Raw genomic sequence first — 20,620 nt, 5'->3', positions numbered from 1 at the left:
TAGCATGTAAATCTTGATGGGGCAAAAAATAAGAAATTATGCATGCTAGCAAAGCCACAACACAACACTAAACAATACATAAATTGCACTAAAACAGTGATAAACGGTGCCCACAAACTGTTAGGGCCTATATAAAGCTGTCCCAACAGCTTACCACTGCTACACCTGGTTATCAGCAGAGCCTTGTCTGGCAGCGAAACAGTTCATTCAGCCTCATTTACTGCCTTTTAAAAAACATAGCTGATATGGTTGACTTGGTTAAACAAATGTGGTTGCTACTGACAATTGAGATGTATAAACTATGGCATAAGGGAACGACGAGCTGATAAGAGGCAATCCCTAATTTCGATTAAGACAATGAGCGAGCTAGAACGGATGTTGTCGGTATAACTATCATTTTTATTTTTTTTAAATGTACAGCGACAGAATTCAGAACATGGGCCGTTGTTACAGTATTCTCCCTGTAAACCAAGTCAGAACCGTAGGATAAATAATGGGGGCATATGAGCAGACAATGAAAGCTCTTACAATATTTGATGATTACATCTCTCTAAAACAGACTATAGGCTACATGTGCACCGCCAAGTCACCACCACCAACTAGGTGAAATTAAGAGGTGAAAAGGGACCAAATTATTAGGTTGAGGCACATGGGCTACTAACAGCTTACTACACAACAAACACTTACTATTACTTTCTTAGCTACAGTATACATATCTCCCTGGCATATTACATCATTTATACAGCAGCATACAAGACATTTTATTGACTCACCTTGTTCTGCTGTGCTCACTTCCTTCCAAACCACTCATTGTTGAATTTGCAAATTCCAAATTGTTGTGTAATGTTTGTCCAATGAGCACCGATACATTATGTCTATAATTTCTCCGCATTATTCACCTTCATATGACAAGGATTGAAAAGGATTTAGATTGTAGATTTTGAAAATATGTTGACATCAGTCCAATCAAAGCTACTGTATATAACGTGATTTGACATTTTATCTGTGGCCAATGACCTTGAGCCTTCTTGGATGGGCATTTTTTATGTAACTATGGCTACAATTTTCTAAGTCTAACCTGACTTCCCAGTGACGTAGTGTCCCCATGAGTGACAGAACGCTTAGCCAATCACGGTGCAACGCTCCGTATTTTCCCGCTGGCTGCCCCACCACCACAGAAAGCACTGAGCTAGGCTGAAACACCTGCATTTTGGAGCTGTATTACTCAAGAAAACAAAAAACACCATGTTTGTATGTGCCTTTATTAACTTCATGATGTTGTAGCGGTATTTATTAGAGAGGGATAAAGAAAGATTTTGTTCTGGAGCCAGGCAGGTATTAACCATGCCGAAAGGAAAAGAGTAGAATAGAGAGAGTACCACTACCAGACCCACACACATCAGCAGAAGAGACTGCCTAGAGTGTAGCCTGTTTACCAGATAGCCAGCGGAGAGAAAAGAGAATACACACCCTATAAAACCCACATCACAGCACAGGTGTAACACCACCCAGAATACCTCATACAATAATAATAATGGCAGAGTAATTTAACAGCAACTTCATACAAGAAAGAACCCAGTCATCAACAGAGGATTTGCAAAAATCTGTATTCTCTTCCAGTGGAGGAGTGCAGAAGGTATGAATGTGGGGGGTGTTCATAGACACAAAGGCCTTAAAAATGTCCACAATCTTCTCGGCCACATGTCCTTAGTACACCCCACCTCAATACAGTTCAAATAACAATACACAACTTGCAAGCAACCTCCCTTTTAACTAAAATGTCCACCCAAATACTTCTGGCAGGGCAATAATAGTCCAGCTCCAATGAACTTCACTGGGAAGTGTATTAGGAAAATAGAGAGTCTGTTGCAGGGTAAAGCACTCGAACGATAGAGGGAAGAGAAAGAGAGAAAGGGAACCAGAGAGATCTTAGCTGTGGTCTTCAGGCGTGCCGGTGTACTGTCTGACTGTCCGATTGTTTGGTTGGTTTGTATGTTAAAGCTTCGCAACCATGTTGCTACTCCAAGCGATCCATAACCGGCGCGGTCCCAAACGAAAACAACCACCACCTAGAGCGATCACACCGAGGATTGAGTTAAATACTTTATAAACTACACACGCTGAAAACAAACATAACTTCTGCAGCATAGCGCACACACAATTAATCAAACTATCGCGCCACCCAAGAGCTGTCTTTATCTCCTCCTTCCTTACTGCTGATGCGCTCTTAAAGTGGCAGCGCACGGTGAAGGCTCCGTGCAGGATTTGGCCACAATGTATCTATATGTTCTTACATTGTTTGCAAACTGATGTGACATGTATTAATGCCAAAATAACATGCAAAACAGGCAAGCACCTCCCAAAAAACTATTCCCACCTGCCCTGAATGACAGGTCGCCACTGCTCGTGAGGCTGCCCCTCACCCGACTCACCGTCCCCCTCCCTCCGCTGAGAAAAGGGGGCCGTCTTCCAGCTGATGGCCAAACGTCACACTGTATTATTTCTTCCTCATGCACCAATTCATGTTGTTACTCCTATGACCAGAGGAGTCTTCCTCATGCACCAATTCATGTTGTTACTCCTATGACCAGAGGAGTCTTCCTCATGCACCAATTCATGTTGTTACTCCTATGACCAGAGGAGTCTTCCTCATGCACCAATTCATGTTGTTACTCCTATGACCAGAGGAGTCTTCCTCATGCACCAATTCATGTTGTTACTCCTATGACCAGAGGAGTCTTCCTCATGCACCAATTCATGTTGTTCCTCCTATGACCAGAGGAGTCTTCCTCATGCACCAATTCATGTTGTTACTCCTATGACCAGAGGAGTCTTCCTCATGCACCAATTCATGTTGTTCGTCCTATGACCAGAGGAGTCTTCCTCATGCACCAATTCATGTTGTTACTCCTATGACCAGAGGAGTCTTCCTCATGCACCAATTCATGTTGTTACTCCTATGACCAGAGGAGTCTTCCTCATGCACCAATTCATGTTGTTCCTCCTATGACCAGAGGAGTCTTCCTCATGCACCAATTCATGTTGTTCCTCCTATGACCAGAGGAGTCTTCCTCATGCACCAATTCATGTTGTTCCTCCTATGACCAGAGGAGTCTTCCTCATGCACCAATTCATGTTGTTACTCCTATGACCAGAGGAGTCTTCCTCATGCAACAAGTCATGTTGTTACTCCTATGACCAGAGGAGTCTTCCTCATGCACCAATTCATGTTGTTCCTCCTATGACCAGAGGAGTCTTCCTCATGCACCAATTCATGTTGTTCCTCCTATGACCAGAGGAGTCTTCCTCATGCACCAATTCATGTTGTTACTCCTATGACCAGAGGAGTCTTCCTCATGCACCAATTCATGTTGTTCCTCCTATGACCAGAGGAGTCTTCCTCATGCACCAATTCATGTTGTTCCTCCTATGACCAGAGGAGTCTTCCTCATGCAACAAGTCATGTTGTTACTCCTATGACCAGAGGAGTCTTCCTCATGCACCAATTCATGTTGTTCCTCCTATGACCAGAGGAGTCTTCCTCATGCACCAATTCATGTTGTTCCTCCTATGACCAGAGGAGTCTTCCTCATGCACCAATTCATGTTGTTCCTCCTATGACCAGAGGAGTCTTCCTCATGCACCAATTCATGTTGTTACTCCTATGACCAGAGGAGTCTTCCTCATGCACCAATTCATGTTGTTCCTCCTATGACCAGAGGAGTCTTCCTCATGCACCAATTCCTATGACCAGAGGAGTTGAAATATTCCTCGATATTAAAAAAGACAAGCAGCAAATAACGCAAGCTTATCGAAACGAGCATTTATTGGCTCATAAAATTGTTGAACTAAGTGTTGACAAACAACTTAAACATGAAGTTACTCATAAAAACAGCAGCTCTTTGCCGTATTCATTGAGTCTCTCTCTAGACATATTTAAAAAGAAAAACTGACAATCAACTTTGCTGTGTGTTCGAGGCTTCTTTCTATTGGTGTGAGGAAACTGCTGACACGGTGATCTGACCTCTGATTTGCTGTGTGTTCGAGGCTTCTTTCTATTGGTGTGAGGAAACTGCTGACACGGTGATCTGACCTCTGATTTGCTGTAAATTATTGCATTTAAGCCAAATTGTATTTTTAATCGACAGTGTGCGGGTCTCCATCTCTTCCAGTATTCTTATTAACTCCTAGACACCTGGAACACACACTATTCAGTAGTAAAGATCAAAGAGCACAGCCTCTTATCATTCATTATAATCCACATTTCCTGTTGCTGCAGGATTATTTTCCTGCTGTAGCAAACTGGTTCAAATTAAGACCCTGCACCAGTATACAGTAGGAAGGTCTGTGTGGCTCAGTTGGTAGAGCATGGCGTTTTCAACATTGTGGGTTCGATTCCCATATGAAACTCACTACTACTACTGTAGTGTCTCTGGATCAGAGAGTCTGCTAAATGACTCACTACTGTAGTGGCTCTGGATCAGAGAGTCTGCTAAATGACTCACTACTGTTCAAAGGCACACATCTTTTGTCTTGTCCATTCACCCTCTGAATGGAACACACACAGAATCCATGTCTCAATTGTCTCAAGGCTTAAAAATCCTTCTTTAACCCGTCTCCTCCCCTTCATCTACACTGATTGAAGTGGATTTAACAGGTGACATCAATAAGGGATCATAGCGTTCACCTGGATTCACCTGGTCAGTCTGTCATGGAAAGAGCAGGTGTTCTTAATGTTTTGTCCACTCAGTGTATCTTGGTGTTTATTGGGTTGAACTCATTGCCTAATAAATAGTTAATTTCAGCTCCTTCACTCCTATCAATACAATAAGGCACTGGGCCAATATAATCTCTTAACATATTGAACTATAATATGTCCTTGTTTTTTATGCAATACTTTTGCCCTGGCCCTATTTCCAATATAGTGCACTACTTTGTCCAGGCCCTATTTCCAATATAGTGCACTACTTTGTCCAGGCCCTATTTCCAATATAGTGCACTACTTTGTCCAGGCTGTGTAATTATTCTTCAAGCTGCGTTACGCGACAGAAACATTAGATCGCCAGAACCGCCCAAAAGGACAGGGGCCAAAGACAAGGTTACTCACTTTGACTTAATATATATATATAAACATGGTGTCATTTCAGACAACTTATCCTCAACCCTGGTTGTTAATTCTTCATCCTCCAGGCCATGAACAGGGCTGAGACAGCCACTACAGCGGCCCCCAGAAGATAATAGCTCTCTCCTATCGCTCTCTCCTGCTTCAGTTCAGGAACAGCTCTAGCCTCCATCAGGACCTCTGCCCCCATAGGCCCCAGGGGATGTCGGTTCTCCGCAGAGGAAGAGCCGTTGACGATGGGGACAGAGCCAGTAGGAGCTGGACCATCAGGATGTTTGGTTGAGGGGCTGGCGTCTTGGCCGTTAACGATCATAATCAGACCCTGAGATTGGCCGTGCTGGTTCGGACCAGACGACAGGTCAAGGGCGGTAGATCCAGAGAGAGGTGTGATCTGAGATTGGCTGTTGTGGTTCTGAACTGGTGGGGGTGTTTCAGACACACCCACATCGTTATTACCCAGCATGCTCTGTGTTTGCCCATCTTGATTCCATATACATGGCTCCTCGGACACGTGGACTACAATACCCAGCATGCTCGGTGTCTGGCCGTCGTTGTTCTGGATGGACGCGTCCTCAGACACGTGAACAACATTGAGCAGCACCTCCTGGTCCCCCAGGGAGCTCATGCAGGAGGACTCGTAGGTGTCCTCTTGGGGCTCGTTATGGGACAGGGGTTCTGTTATTTCCTCAGGAACTCCGTTCTCCTGACATGGCAGAGGGGTGGAAGTAGTGACGGGGTCTAGGACCCCAACAGGACTGTTCACATCAGCTGTAGCAAGAACCAGGTGTGACACAGACATCTGTAGACGTGTTGAGTCTCCTGAGTATGGCTGGCTGTCCATGACCTCACTGCGGAGGACTTCAGGCTTGCTGAAGTTCACGTCATCCTCATTCATGGAGGTATCCACCGGGGGTGGGGCCGTGGCCGCGGAGAAGTGCTGGATCTGAGGCGGCTCAGTGTGCTGGTCATCTTCAGTCACCTGCGGGAGAAATCTCTTTTAGCTTCTCAATGTTTTCACTATCTTCAGTTTCAGGCATATTTCAAAAAAGTGTAGATGTGGTCAACAGATTTCATTTCATTAGCAACTTGAATTCAGATAGATTGAATCTACTCAGCAAGCATGAAAAATTACAAAGCATTTTATTAACCAAACACACAGATCATAGGCAGAACCTATCGACCGTAACACACCCAAAGCTGATTTGAAAGAGCTCGAGGCAAAACTGGAGAAACAGGAAAATCCAACACACACAAATACTATTATTTATCTGGGTTGGATCAGAATCTTCTACAGCCTCCTGGTGGAAGGTAGGCTCATTTACCTGGGTTGGATAAGAGTCTACAGCCTCCTGGTGGAAGGCAGGCTCATTTACCTGGGTTGGATCAGAGTCTACAGCCTCCTGGTGGAAGGTAGGCTCATTTACCTGGGTTGGATAAGAGTCTACAGCCTCCTGGTGGAAGGCAGGCTCATTTACCTGGGTTGGATCAGAGTCTACAGCCTCCTGGTGGAAGGTAGACTCATTTACCTGGGTTGGATCAGAGTCTACAGCCTCCTGGTGGAAGGTAGACTCATTTACCTGGGTTGGATCAGAGTCTACAGCCTCCTGGTGGAAGGTAGACTCATTTACCTGGGTTGGATCAGAGTCTACAGCCTCCTGGTGGAAGGTAGACTCATTTACCTGGGTTGGATCAGAGTCTTCTACAGCCTCCTGGTGGAAGGTAGACTTATTTACCTGGGTTGGATCAGAGTCTACAGCCTCCTGGTGGAAGGTAGACTCATTTACCTGGGTTGGATCAGAGTCTACAGCCTCCTGGTGGAAGGTAGGCTCATTTACCTGGGTTGGATCAGAGTCTACAGCCTCCTGGTGGAAGGTAGACTCATTTACCTGGGTTGGATCAGAGTCTTCTACAGCCTCCTGGTGGAAGGTAGACTCATTTACCTGGGTTGGATCAGAGTCTTCTACAGCCTCCTGGTGGAAGGTAGGCTCATTTACCTGGGTTGGATCAGAGTCTACAGCCTCCTGGTGGAAGGTAGACTTATTTACCTGGGTTGGATCGGAGTCTTCTACAGCCTCCTGGTGGAAGGTAGACTCGTTGACTGTGTGTGGCGAGGTGTCCTGAACTGGACGTCTCTCAGGGGACTGGAATGTGGCCAAGGCAGCAGGGGTGGATTCAGTTTGGGACAGGGCTAGGTGTGAGACAGGCAACGTGGGAGTGATTTCAGTTACAGCTGGGATTAGGTCTGAACCAGACAAGGTAGGAGTGGTTTCAGTTACAGCTGGGATTAGGTCTGAACCAGACAAGGTAGGAGTGGTTTCAGTTACAGCTGGGATTAGGTCTGAACCAGACAAGGTAGGAGTGGTTTCAGTTACAGCTGGGATTAGGTCTGAACCAGACAAGGTAGGAGTGGTTTCAGTTACAGCTGGGATTAGGTCTGAACCAGACAAGGTAGGAGTGGTTTCAGTTACAGCTGGGATTAGGTCTGAACCAGACAAGGTAGGAGTGGTTTGGGCATCACTATGAGATGAGTTGTCCTCAAGACTGACGACGTCAATAGGACCAGGCTGGGATGAGGCTGGAGGTTCAGAGATCCCTGTGGGCTCGTCCGCTGAGACGGGAGACGGAGGGGCTGCCTCTGAGGCTATGTCAGGGCTCACTGCTGCTTTGGGAGCATGTGACGCTGGCTCTGAAGAGGAGCCAGCCACGGGAGCCTCAGGCACTGAGCTTGGAGGGGCTTCTGGCTGGGCAGCCACTACAGGAGGTGGCAAAACCTCTGGGGCTACTTCAGGAGGGAGTGAAGCCTCAGGCGGGGCTACCGCCAGTGGGGCTGGATGAGCTGGGAGGACCAGAGAATATGGCAACCCCTCAGAGCTGGTAGAAGGAATTGGATGAACATGGGTCCTGACTGCAGTGGTAGCAGCAGCTGAAGGAGGGTAGGGATCTAGGGAGTAAGAGAAACACTTAACAGATTGAGGCATATCACCAGTCCTCACACATAATAAGCACCATGTTCTGTTTTGACATTTACTGTAATAGTGGAAGAAACCTTGGATTTGATTTTACACTTCTGGGCAGCATTCAATTACGTCAACTGTTGCTTGAGCAATAGCACACACACACAAACAAAACATGTTCTCTGTCATCATATCCACAATGTTGAACTGAGTCACAACAGAGATCCTAGGTGTCCAGTTTTAAAATGACCTTGAAATAAGGTTTGATTTGTGTGTGACTTACTGTTCTGGTTGTGCTTGTTCCACTCTGCCCTCAGTTCCTCAGCCAGATCCTGATGCTCCAACGTCTCCAGGCCTGTTATCAACTCTTCTGGCCAGTTCATTCTCTTCTGCACATAGTCCAGCAGGAGTTGCATGGCTGCATAGTTACCAGAAAAGTCCTTCTTGGCCTGGATCTCCTCCTGAAAGTACAACAAATAAAAAATAATTTAATAAAAATAAAAAAAACACATTAGAAAATATAGTTCATATATTCATTTACCAGGTACATAATCTGGTTCAGATTATACGTCAACTAAGAATAAAAATTGTGATATTTTGATTGATAATCTGAATAAAATGTCCTAAATGCCCAACAACATCCAACCAACTACTCACCCAGCCAGAAGCTACCCACCCAGCCAAAAGCTACCCACCCAGCCAAAAGCTACCCACCCAGCCAAAAGCTACCCACCCAGCCAAAAGCTACGCACCCAGCCAGAAGCTACTCACCCAGCAGCTACTCACACAGCTATACACCCAGAAAAAAGCTACTCACCCAGCCAGAAGCTACTCACCCAGCCACCCACCATGCCAGAAGCTACCCACCCAGCCAGAAGCTACCCACCCAGCCAGCAGCTACCCACCCAGCAGCTACTCACCTTGTCAGAAAGTGTAAGGCAAGGGAGGTTGGCCATGAGCTCTGTGGCTTTCACTCTGCTCACAAACACCCCCATTCTGCGCCGCAGGTGCAGAGACAGTTTTTCACGGGTGAACGACGACATCACGTGCTGTGGAGAGAGCAGGAGAAGGAGACATGACCATAGTGGCTATGATGCAGGTTGATGCAGCCTTGCTCAAGCTGTAAAACGAGCTACAGCTATGCAGGGTTGTTACCTGGTCTCTCAGATGGATATATTCTACCTCAGTACGGACCTCAAACGGATCCTATTGGCAGCTGTTGAACCCTGAAATGGAGAAAAAAGGTTAAAAAACACATAGTATGTCAGATTATACAAGACTCGTGTTGCAGCATCAGTACAGACAACATAACGGCTGAAGATGAAACCAAGATAGTGGTCACTGCTGCTCTGTCTGGTAATTGTTCAGGGCAATGAAAAGAGAGACAGGCCTTGTCTAGTAACTAATTAATGACCTCCAGACTCTGAGAGCTTAATATCACAAGCCAAGGAGCTTTAGTCTAGCCGAGGAAAACTACCGTGGCACCCTATTCCCCCCTACGAGCCCTGGTCAAAAGTAGTGCCCTGTGTGGGAAATTGGTTGTGTCATCTGAGACGCAGCCAAAGGACCTCTACTAGAACCAGGGAAAACACCCAGAGCTCTGTCTACCACTAAGGACCTCTACTAGAACCAGGGAAAACACCCAGAGCTCTGTCTACCACTAAGGACCTCTACTAGAACCAGGGAAAACACCCAGAGCTCTGTCTACCACTAAGGACCTCTACTAGAACCAGGGAAAACACCCAGAGCTCTGTCTACCACTAAGGACCTCTACTAGAACCAGGGAAAACACCCAGAACTCTGTCTACCGCCAAGGACCTCTACTAGAACCAGGGAAAACACCCAGAGCTCTGTCTACCGCCAAGGACCTCTACTAGAACCAGGGAAAACACCCAGAGCTCTGTCTACCACTAAGGACCTCTACTAGAACCAGGGAAAACACCCAGAACTCTGTCTACCGCCAAGGACCTCCACTTGAACCAGGGAAAACACCACAAATAAGGTACATATAAAAAAAAAGTGCTTGAAATGAAAACTGAGATGACTGCATTAAAATATAAACAGTAGGCTATAAGTGTTTATCATATTGAAATACATTTCATGTTCAATCTATTCATTTCTATTTTCCTACTTGTATGCTACGTCTGTAATTTGTCTCAATATATTATATAATTTGCAACACCTTAAATATAACTAGGCAAGTCAGTTAAGAACAAATTCTTATTTACAATGACGGCCTAACCCGGCCAAACCCGGATGACGTAGGGCCAATTGCGCGCCGCCCTATGGGACTTCAATCACGGCCGGTTGTGATACAGCCGGCAATGAGGAACCTAATCTGTGAGTTTGTGCATTTTTATTGGGTAAACATTAGAATAAGCTGCCTCAATACGTGCAGCCGTAGGTGGTAATATCTCTAGAAGCTGATCCATCGTCAGCATTTCAAAATAATTCTAATGTTAGGGAAAGATTTGAATAGAGAAGGCTGATCTGAGAGCAGCGTTCCCTTTGATCCAAATCAGTATCGACACATGCTCCAAATACGCATTTAGCAACCGTTCCCTCTGCGTGGTGTTTCGGGAAAAACATGTTGCATCTTTCCTACAACGACCGAAGATGTATTGTTAAAAACACTGCTAAACCCCATGGCTAATCAGGCCCAGACATTTACAGCAGAGGAGAAACATTGTTTATTGAATACACTTTAAATCCTTCCCTGTTCATACCTATACACAGACACACTGCCAGATAATCTGCTGTTGTGTTCAATAAGGAAGGAGGAAGCCCTTCATTCATAGGACATCTAGTCTATATAAGCCTACTACAAAATGGCACCCTATCCGATATCTAGCACACTACCTTTGCCCATGGCGCATTGGGCTGTGGTCAAAAGTAGTGCACTATAAAGGGCATAGGAACTCAGGGCTGTGGTGGACTAGGGAATAGGAACTCCTTAATTCCCAGGACGTCCTCTCTAAATGACCCACTACACAGCCGTACCAGGAAGTCCTCTCTACATGACCCACGACAGCCGTATCACTGATAGCTGCTTTCTTTCTAGCTAGCACGTTTACCAAAACAGTGGCAGGGTGGCCGCTTTGTTGTTTGAACTGCAGATTTTCAGATTAAAAGTTGACAGTCGAAATCTAGCAGGTTGATTTAAACCCCGGAGAGAGTGTCCCGGCCTAGGAGACAGTCAGGGTTGATTTAAACCCCGGAGAGTGTGTCCCGGCCTAGGAGACCGTCAGGGTTGATTTAAACCCCGGAGAGAGTGTCCCGGCCTAGGAGACCGTCAGGGTTGATTTAAACCCCGGAGAGAGTGTCCCGGCCTAGGAGACCGTCAGGGTTGATTTAAACCCCGGAGAGAGTGTCCCGGCCTAGGAGACCGTCAGGGTTGATTTAAACCCCGGAGAGAGTGTCCCGGCCTAGGAGACCGTCAGGGTTGATTTAAACCCCGGAGAGAGTGTCCCGGCCTAGGAGACCGTCAGGGTTGATTTAAACCCCGGAGAGAGTGTCCCGGCCTAGGAGACCGTCAGGGTTGATTTAAACCCCGGAGAGAGTGTCCCGGCCTAGGAGACCGTCAGGGTTGATTTAAACCCCGGAGAGAATGTCCCAACCTAGGAGACCGTCAGGGTTGATTTAAACCCCGGAGAGAGTGTCCCAACCTAGGAGACCGTCAGGGTTGATTTAAACCCCGGAGAGTGTGTCCCGGCCTAGGAGACCGTCAGGGTTGATTTAAACCCCGGAGAGAGTGTCCCAACCTAGGAGACCGTCAGGGTTGATTTAAACCCCGGAGAGAGTGTCCCAACCTAGGAGACCGTCAGGGTTGATTTAAACCCCGGAGAGAGTGTCCCGGCCTAGGAGACCGTCAGGGTTGATTTAAACCCCGGAGAGAGTGTCCCGGCCTAGGAGACCGTCAGGTTTGATATGAACAGTGTAGAATAAAGCCAAGGAGACTTCTCCCTTTGAACTGCTGTCACGGCTAATATGTCATTCTCTGCTTAAGCTGACACACACACACACACACACCTTACCTGTGAAACCACTGTTGGGCGGGTAGCAAAAGTTTTACAATGTAAGAAAATATCATTTGAGAGAGTTATTAAGAAACAGGTCAATCGGGTGAAACAGTATATGACAGACTAATGAGCTTGGGGTGACAGGTAGCCTAGTGGTTAGAGAGTTGGGCCAGTAACCAAAAGTTTGCTGGATAAAATCCCCGAGCTGAAAAGGTAAAAAAAATCTGTCATTTTGCCCATGAACAAGGTAGGCCGGTCACTGTAAATAGAATTTGTTAACTGACTTGCCTAGTTAATATATAAATAAAATATGAATGTGCGACATTAAACCTTGAGAAGACAAGGGCACCTACGTAGAGCTCTGCCAGGGGAATGCCCTCTAGTCTAAACACTAGGTCATCCGAACACTGGCTCACCTGGCTGGACAGTTACCTGCTCAGGTGTGGAAGGGATATTATCAATTCATGTTTAGAAGATCCAGAATAAATGATTGATAAGGCCTACAATATTGTCTGCGTAAATAGTAATATTATAGCAAGTCCTTTCCTATGAACACATAGGCTGTTATCTTATTGAAGGGTAACAGTTAGAGAAAAGCATCTTTACTGCAGACTGAAGTGTAAATCATGCGTTAATATTTTCAATATTGTCAGTGACAATTTGTCACAGATGAAATAAAACAGATGTTTTGCGTAATAATCCGTCCACGTTCAGTGCAAAAGTGAGGTGAAGAACGAAGCGTTTGAAGACTGCTACGTACTTCAGAAGGGAACAGATTTCTCTTCTACATTTCCAAGTTTCCAAGTTTGTAACAATGAGCAGACTAGTAGTTTGTATATTATGAAATAACTGCCTGCTGTGGCGTTCTTTCGTCCCCATTCGATTTTCTGACCAAATACAGGAAATCCTTTGTCGGCAGTTGAGCTCCGATCAACGACGGAGAAGAGTAATAATGCTGGTTGTAGTGAAGGACCCGTAAATGTCAGAAATACCAAATTGTCTTACCTTTCCGTGTTTTAACTTCGGCAGACGGTGAATTCAGCACTTCTGTGCGCTTGAAGTACATACACGCCAGCACCTATGTGAAGCTAGCCACAATAAGGATTAGTCACAACCGTGGAATTTGAAGGTCGCCTTTAAAATAAAAGTCCTTAATTGAAAGTGATGCAAACGGCCACAAATAGTGGAATCGTGCCATATTTGTACTAGGTAATTCTGAACAAGGTTGGGAATGTCACAAATGCAACAAAATACAATAATTAGTTAAGTTGACAAAAATGTGAAATCGCATTGTAGATATGTACGTCTTCAGGATTGCATTGGGGGCATACAGTTCACTGTACAGCTTACCTATGGATTGTGGGTCAATGAAATGGGGTATCAGTCTACTCAGTGACACCCACAGAACACAACTGAGCAGAGTTTACACACTTATTAGCTCTTATTTACGGGACTAATATATTTGCGTCACTTCAATGAGGGACTTGAATTTCGAAGGCAAAATGCAAATTCCACTGCTGTGGCTAATCCTTATTGTGGCTAAATCAACAGCAGACTACTTTCTATTGAACCTAAGGTCGGTGTCCACGCCCCCGCTGACATCTAATTAGCATAATAAAACATTCCCATATAAACCCATTTTAATCCGTAACTGTCTAAGCAGGGGGAAGGGTTCTACGAAGCTATATGGAACTGTTTTAAGGTCATACCAAAAATGATGTAGCTATTTGACTTGGAATTTTAAGACCCCTTCAAGTACCCCCCCAAAAATATATTAAAAAATTATTTGATGGCATAATTTTTTTTGCCTTACTGCTGTTAGGCCATAAACACATTGAATAACATATTCACTAGACGGAACAACATATAGTCCCACCCAAAAAAATCTAAAGGAAGTTGGTTCAGGTGTCTGTCCTATTGAGAGATAAGAAAGATCAGGTAACATTGGCTTTTTTTAAACATGTATTTAACCCCTTATTTCTGTCACTAAACAGGCTTGATATATACTTCCATTCATTTTTTTTTACTGGTACAGGGGGACCTTCTGACAAGTCTTATGAGGAAAATCTAAAAGGAAGTTTGTTTCAAATGATCTGTCCTGTATCTGAGAGATATAAGAAAGATCAGGAAAAAATGTTGACATGTATTTAACCCATTGATTTTTTGTCACTAAACAGGCTCCATTACACTTCCATTATTTTTTCAACTGGAACCAGGGACCTTCAGACGAGTCTTGTGCGCGTCCTAGAGCAAAACAACCGACGTGTTCGTGCGAGTCTTACCTTTACACAGATGAGTCATATTAGTGTTCAGACCAAACCGTTCGGAGGCTACAGACGCGTTTGTGAGAAAACCGATTTTCAGGTCAGGATGTCTGGGGTTGACAAACAACGTTCCAACTCTGTCACCGCAGATGCGGAAGTGTTTCATAGGCGGATTCGGTAAATTGAGACGCATCCAAATGTAAAAAACAGATATCTCGTTTAAACACCCATGTGCCTGCAACGTCAAGAGGTGGTGACTCCACTCACCGTGTCATCTGGTTGGTTGAAATCCGCAATCTCTCGCTTATCATTGGAGGACAGTGGGGAGCATGAAAAGGACAGCAAATAGTAACTGTTCCCTGCTAACGTGCTGACCACTAACGCAAGCGTTGCAAAATAAATGTACATGTTATTCAATAATTTCATCCAAACTGCTCGCCAGGTGCTAAAATAAAACCTGTTCTATTTTTGAGGGTTGACGCGCTGCAAGTCCCGCCTCTCCCATACAGAACCAATCAATCGATAACAATCATCAGATATGACGCGATATGAATCAGACAGTGGGGAGCCGCATGGCCCACTAGTTGGTCAGAAGGTTCAAATCAACGTTTCATATCGTCATTTCCGAGTAGGCAAATAAACAACCACGGATTTTATTACACCCCTGTATAGATAGTTGGTGGCGATAATGATCATTTTTATTGTAACTGAAACTAGAATAAGATCTTATGACGTCCTTTCCCTGTGTCAAAGGTACATAAATCACATTCTTTTTTAAACTGTGATTTACAAAGTGTAATAAATATCATTTATTATAACACAAGCATATTTGCTAATACATTGTTATAACTAACTTCTTTCCAAACAGGGTTTCTCACAAACTCATAGCAGATACGGAGACCCACACACACCCAGAGACAGATGGCTGACACAGGCCTTTTCATAAAGACTGATAAGAAAAGTGGTGCCTGGTACTGCATATCACGAGAAACTGAGACACACACATACCCAAGGACAGAGGGCTGACGTAAACCTTTCATAAACACAGATAAGACAGGAACATCTTCGCACACACAAAAACTCCTCTTCAGTCTGAACATTTTACAGAGACACACAGAAATGTCAAAATAGGAACATCTACGCACACACCTAATCTCCTGTTTTAGCTGAACATTTCTGAAGACAAAGAACTCTACTCAGAGCCAATGGGACAGTGATACTGGCCTGAAGGAGACCTCGCCCAACTCATCAGAACCAACCAGAGGACCAGAACTTCCAGACTCAACCTACTTTCTGTACTGTATAAAATGTATATGCACTCTGTTATCTGGGCTTCTTTCGGAGAGTTCCATTTGAGCTTGATGAAAAGGGTCCGTGCACGCTATTTCAGATATCTTTACCTCTGAATAAATTGCATTTAATTAAACCTCATCCACCCTGTCCAGAGTCTCTACTTCGTCTCAGTTCTCCAGTAAATCAACAAAAGCTAATGTCATGGATTTTTAAAAGTATTTTTACCCAGGGATAGCCCGCTGATATGACCCATAGTAGGGAAGAAGATTTGAGTGCAAATTGATCTGAATATAGAATCAGCCTAGTGGTTAGAGTTTTGGACTAGTAACTGAAAGGTTGTATATTCAAATCCCTGAGCTGACAAGGTAAAAATATGTTGTTCTGCCTCTGAACAAGGCAGTTAACCCACTGTTCCCCGGTAGGCCGTCATTGAAAATAAGAATTCGTTCTTAACCGACTTGCCTAGTTAAACAAAGGTAATACAAATTAAAAATGTAATTCAGTTTATATCTTCATTTAGAATAAATCCAACTTATTGTCATTGTCTTGTTTTTCCTTTACAGATGCCACCAGATGCCACCTTTTAGAAGAAAAATAACCACTCTGGTTTACAGAGACGTGACTAGAGGTGGGATAGCACGTACACCCCTGCCACTCGTCCTGGGGTCCAGCAAAATTAAGGCAGTTTATACAATTTTAAAAACATTACCTTCATAGATTTCACAACATACTGTGTGCCCTTAGGCCCCTACTCCACCACATATCTACAGTGCCCTCCACTAATATTGGCACCCATGGTAAATATGAGCAAAATGGGCTGGGAATTTATTTTCTTTGCTGTTTATCCTCTTGGCCTTTCATTCTAAATATTCACAAAAATTGAACCTTTAATTGAAAAAAAATGTATGTGAAATAAATTAAATATTTTTTTCCGAAACATGTGCCACAATTATTGGCACTCCAAGAAGTTCTTATGAGTAAATTCTAACTGATAATATGATAATATGATATATGATATCTATATATATATTTTCCCATTCATTTTTTACATTAAGTTCACCTGAGTGATTAGGAACACTTAAGTGGTAAGCCATGACTCCCTGTTTCACTGGGGTATAAATATGAGGAGACACACAGGCCAAGTTCCCATAGTTATCCTTCACTATGGGAAAGACCGGAGAATACAGTAATGATTTGCAACAAAGGTTGTTGAGCTGCACAAATCAGGAAATGGCTATAAGAAAATAGCTCAAAGATTGAAAATGCCCATTTCCACTATCAGGGCAATAATGAAGAAGTTTAAAGCAACAGGAGATGTTAACAATCGGCCTGGAAGAGGACGTGTGTCTATATTGACCCCACGCACAGTGAGGAGGATGGTTAGATTGGACAAAAAACCTCCAAGGATCACAGCTGGAGAATTGCAGACGTTAGTTGGGTCCTGGGGTCAGAAAATCTCCAAAACTACGATCAGACACCACCTACATAACCAAAAGTTGTCATAAAAAAGCCTTTGCTGTCATCAAACAACAAACTCAAGCGCCTACAGTTTGCCAAACGTTACTGGAATTTTCAATGGGACCGGGTTCTATGGTCACGTGGTGGATCTTTGATGTTGTGGGGCTGTTTTTCTTCCAAAGGCCCTGGACAACTTGTTAGGATACATGGTATCATGGACTCCATCAAGTACCAGCAGATATTAAATCAAAACCTGACTGCCTTTGCTAGGAAGTATAATAATATTTTCAAGATAAATACACAGAGGACGAGAGGACTGGAATTAACAATCAATAGGAGTTGGTTTTCAGTTCAACATCTGTTTAGAATCTGTGGAATGTCAGTCTTGGACTCAGAGCTACGTGTGCCACGTTTTCATTGGTCTGTACATTGAGTCTGGAGCAGGATACTTGTTATTTGGCCATTGGCCCAGTTGTACTGCAAGGACTTCTGATTGGTCAACCCCAGGCTAGGGTGGGGGGGGGTTATAAATTACATCCTGTTCCTTTGTTTAGAAAAGCTGAGGACAGGGGAGACTGAACATCTACCTCCCAGCATAGCATCTATGATTTCTCCTTCTTAAATAAATACATTTTCTCCCCCTGAGTTGCTTTGGAGTTTGTGTTATTGAAGAATAACATCAATTGCTAACAGAAGCTTAAACTAGGCCATGGCTGGATCTTACAACAGGACAATGATCCAAAGCACACCTCAAAATGAACACTAAGATGGTTCACTGACCACAGAATCAAGGTTTTGCCATGGCCATCCCAGTCCACTGACCTAAACCCCATAGAAAACCTGTGGGACGTGCCTCGGAATCTGAAGGATCGGGAGAGATTCTGTATGGAGGAATGGTCTCGGATCCCTTGCCATGTGTTCTCCGACCTCATTACACACGATAGGAGAAGTCTCAGAGCTGTTATCTTGGCAAAGGGAGGTTGTTTGCACAAAGTATTGAATGAAGGGGTGACAATAATTGGGCCATATTTGAGAAAAAAAAATGTTTTATGATAAGAATAATTATTTTCTTCCAATTATTTAATTTTAATTAAAGATTTGATTTTTGTGAATATTTTGAATGAAAGACCAAGAGGATAAACAATAAAGACGTTTTTTTCCAAGTCCGGTTTGCTCATATTTACCCAGGGTGCCAATATTAGTGGAGGGCACTGTACAGTACTAAATCCATGGGTATGTGTGTGTATAGTGCGTATGTTATCGTGTGTGTGTGTGTGTGTGTGTGTGTGTGTGTGTGTGTGTGTGTGTGTGTGTGTGTGTGTGTGTGTGTGTGTATGCATGTGTCTGGGCCTATGTTTGTGTTGCTTCACAGTCTCCGCTGTTCCATAAAGTGTTTTTTTATCTGTTTTTTAAAATCTGATTCTACTGCTGCATCAGTTACCTGATGTGGAATAGAGTTCCATGTAGTCATGGCTCTATGTAGTACTGTGTGCCTCCCATAGTCTGTTCTGGACTTGGGGACTGTGAAGAGACATCTTGTGGCATGTCTTGTGAGGTATGCATGGGTGTCCGAGCTGTGTGCCAGTAGTTCAAACAGACAGCTCGGTGCATTCAACATGTCAATACCTCTCATAAATACAAGTAGTGATGAAGTTAATCTCTCCTCCACTTTGAGGCAGGAGAGATTGACATGCATATTATTAATGTTAGCTCTCTGTGTACATCCAAGGGCCAGACGTGCTGCCCTGTTCTGAACCAATTGCAATTTTCCTAAGTCCTTTTTTGTGGCACCTGACCACACGACTAAACTTGGGCTTGTAGGACCTGCCTTGTTGATAGTGCTGTCAAGGTAGAAACGAGGGCCTGTAGGACCTACCTTGTTGACAGTGCTGTTAAGGTAGATTAGCACCTCATTATGGACAGACTTCTCCCCATCTTAGCTACTGTTGTATCAATATGTTTTGACCATGACAGTTTACAATCCAGGGTTACTCCAAGCAGCTTAGTCACCTCAACGTGCTAAATGTCCACATTATTCATTACAAGATGTAGTTGAAGTTTAGTGTTTAGTGAGTGTTTTGTTCCAAATACAATGCTTTTAGTTTTTGAAATATTTAGGACTAACGTATTCCTTGCCACCCACTCTGAAACTAACTGCAGCTCTTAGTTAAGTGTTGCAGTCATTTCAGTCTCTGTAGTAGCTGATGTGTATAGTGTTGAGTCATCTGCATACATAGACACTCTGGCTTTACTCAAAGGCAGTGGCGTGTCCTTAGTAAAAATTGAAATCAAAAAGTAAAAGTTGTCAAAAATATAAATAGTATAGTAAAGTACAGAAAACAACTTAAGTAGTACCTAAAAGTATTTTTTACATTAAGAACTTTATGCCTCCAAGCCATAAGACAAACTGTATCAGAGCATCAAGTGTAGCAGCTCAGAGACAGTTTCTCCCTCCAAGACTGTTGATGAAAACTGAATTGACTCAAATCAAATCAAATGTTATTGGTCACATACACATGGTTAGCAGATGTTAATGCGAGTGTAGCGAAATGCTTGTGCTTCTAGTTCCGACCATGCAGTAATATCTAACAAGTAATCTAACCTAACAATTTCACAACAACTGTCACGTTCCTGACCTGTTTTCTGTTGTTTTGTATGTGTTTAGTTGGTCAGGACGTGAGCTGGGTGGGAATTCTATGTTGTGTGTCTAGTTTGTCTGTTTCTATGTCAGCCTAGTGTGGGTTCTCAATCAGAGGCAGATGGTAGTCGTTGTCTCTGATTGAGACTCATATATAGGAGGCTTGTTTTGTGTTGGGAGTTTGTGGGTGTTTGTTACCTGTCTCTGTGTTTGTGTTCTGCACCAGATAGGTCTGTATCGGTTTTGCACGTTTGTTATTTTGTAAGTTGTTTGTAGTGTTTCACTTGTTCTTCATTAAACATGTTTAACACTAGCCGCGCTGCATTTTGGTCCTCTCCTTCACCCCTGGAAGAAAACCTTTACAGAAACACCCACCAAACCCGGACCAAGCAGCGTAGCAACGGGGAGCAGCAGCGGCCCAGTACACAGGACTACTGGACACAGGAGGAATGGTCTTGGGAGATCATGGACGGAAAAGGACCCTGGGGAAGGGTTGGAGAGAATCGCCGCTCTCGGGAGAAGGAGGCAGCCACAGCCCAGGAGCGGTGGATTGAGGAGGCAGCACGTAAGAGAGGCTGGAAGCCCGAGAGGCTCACCCAAAAATTTATTGGGGGGGGGCTAAAGGGGAGTGTGGCGAAGCCGGGTTGGATACCTGAGCCAACTCCCCGGGCTTACCGTGGAGTGAGAGGGCGTCGTACTGGTCAGACACCGTGTTATGCGGTGGAGCGCACGGTGTCCCCAGTACACGTGCTTAGCCCAGTGCGGGCTATTCCACCTTGCCGCACTGGTAGGGCTAGGTTGGGCATCGAGCCGGGTGCCATGAAGCCGGCCCAACATATCTGGCCTCCAGTACGTCTCCTCGGGCCGGCGTA

The 20,620-nt window shown here is 44.3% G+C and overlaps 1 protein-coding gene across 2 annotated transcripts; it reads right to left on the bottom strand.

The window, feature by feature from the left end:
* Positions 1-1,243: 1,243 nt before the first annotated feature.
* On the bottom strand, positions 1,244-14,567 carry LOC139554041 (calphotin-like). Of its 2 annotated transcripts, XM_071366947.1 has the most exons (7): positions 14,378-14,567; positions 13,101-13,183; positions 9,232-9,302; positions 8,997-9,125; positions 8,360-8,537; positions 7,168-8,063; positions 1,244-6,101 (listed from the first exon to the last, which is right to left on the bottom strand). In XM_071366947.1, exons 4-7 carry the CDS (start codon positions 9,117-9,119, stop codon positions 5,172-5,174), a joined length of 2,127 nt encoding a protein of 708 aa, XP_071223048.1. In that variant the 5' UTR covers positions 9,120-9,125; positions 9,232-9,302; positions 13,101-13,183; positions 14,378-14,567; the 3' UTR covers positions 1,244-5,171. The 2 variants fall into 2 exon arrangements, with proteins under 2 accessions (XP_071223048.1, XP_071223049.1); XM_071366948.1 differs by lacking the exon at positions 13,101-13,183.
* Positions 14,568-20,620: the final 6,053 nt, after the last annotated feature.

Source organism: Salvelinus alpinus, chromosome 25 (genome assembly GCF_045679555.1).
Source record: "Salvelinus alpinus chromosome 25, SLU_Salpinus.1, whole genome shotgun sequence".
Taxonomy (NCBI): Eukaryota; Metazoa; Chordata; class Actinopteri; order Salmoniformes; family Salmonidae; genus Salvelinus; species Salvelinus alpinus.
Note: the sequence above shows the minus strand (reverse complement) of the source record. Positions and strands in the feature narration are given on the sequence as shown.

What these genes read in the sequence shown, in the direction of transcription:
- LOC139554041 (XM_071366947.1), bottom strand. Translation starts at nt 9,119, where the DNA reads ATGTCGTCGTTCACCCGTGAAAAACTGTCTCTGCACCTGCGGCGCAGA. An exon ending in GCCTTACACTTTCTGACAAG is followed by an intron (nt 8,538 to 8,996) that starts GTGAGTAGCTGC and finishes TTGTACTTTCAG; the next exon opens with GAGGAGATCCAGGCCAAGAA. An exon ending in GAACAAGCACAACCAGAACA is followed by an intron (nt 8,064 to 8,359) that starts GTAAGTCACACA and finishes CTTACTCCCTAG; the next exon opens with ATCCCTACCCTCCTTCAGCT.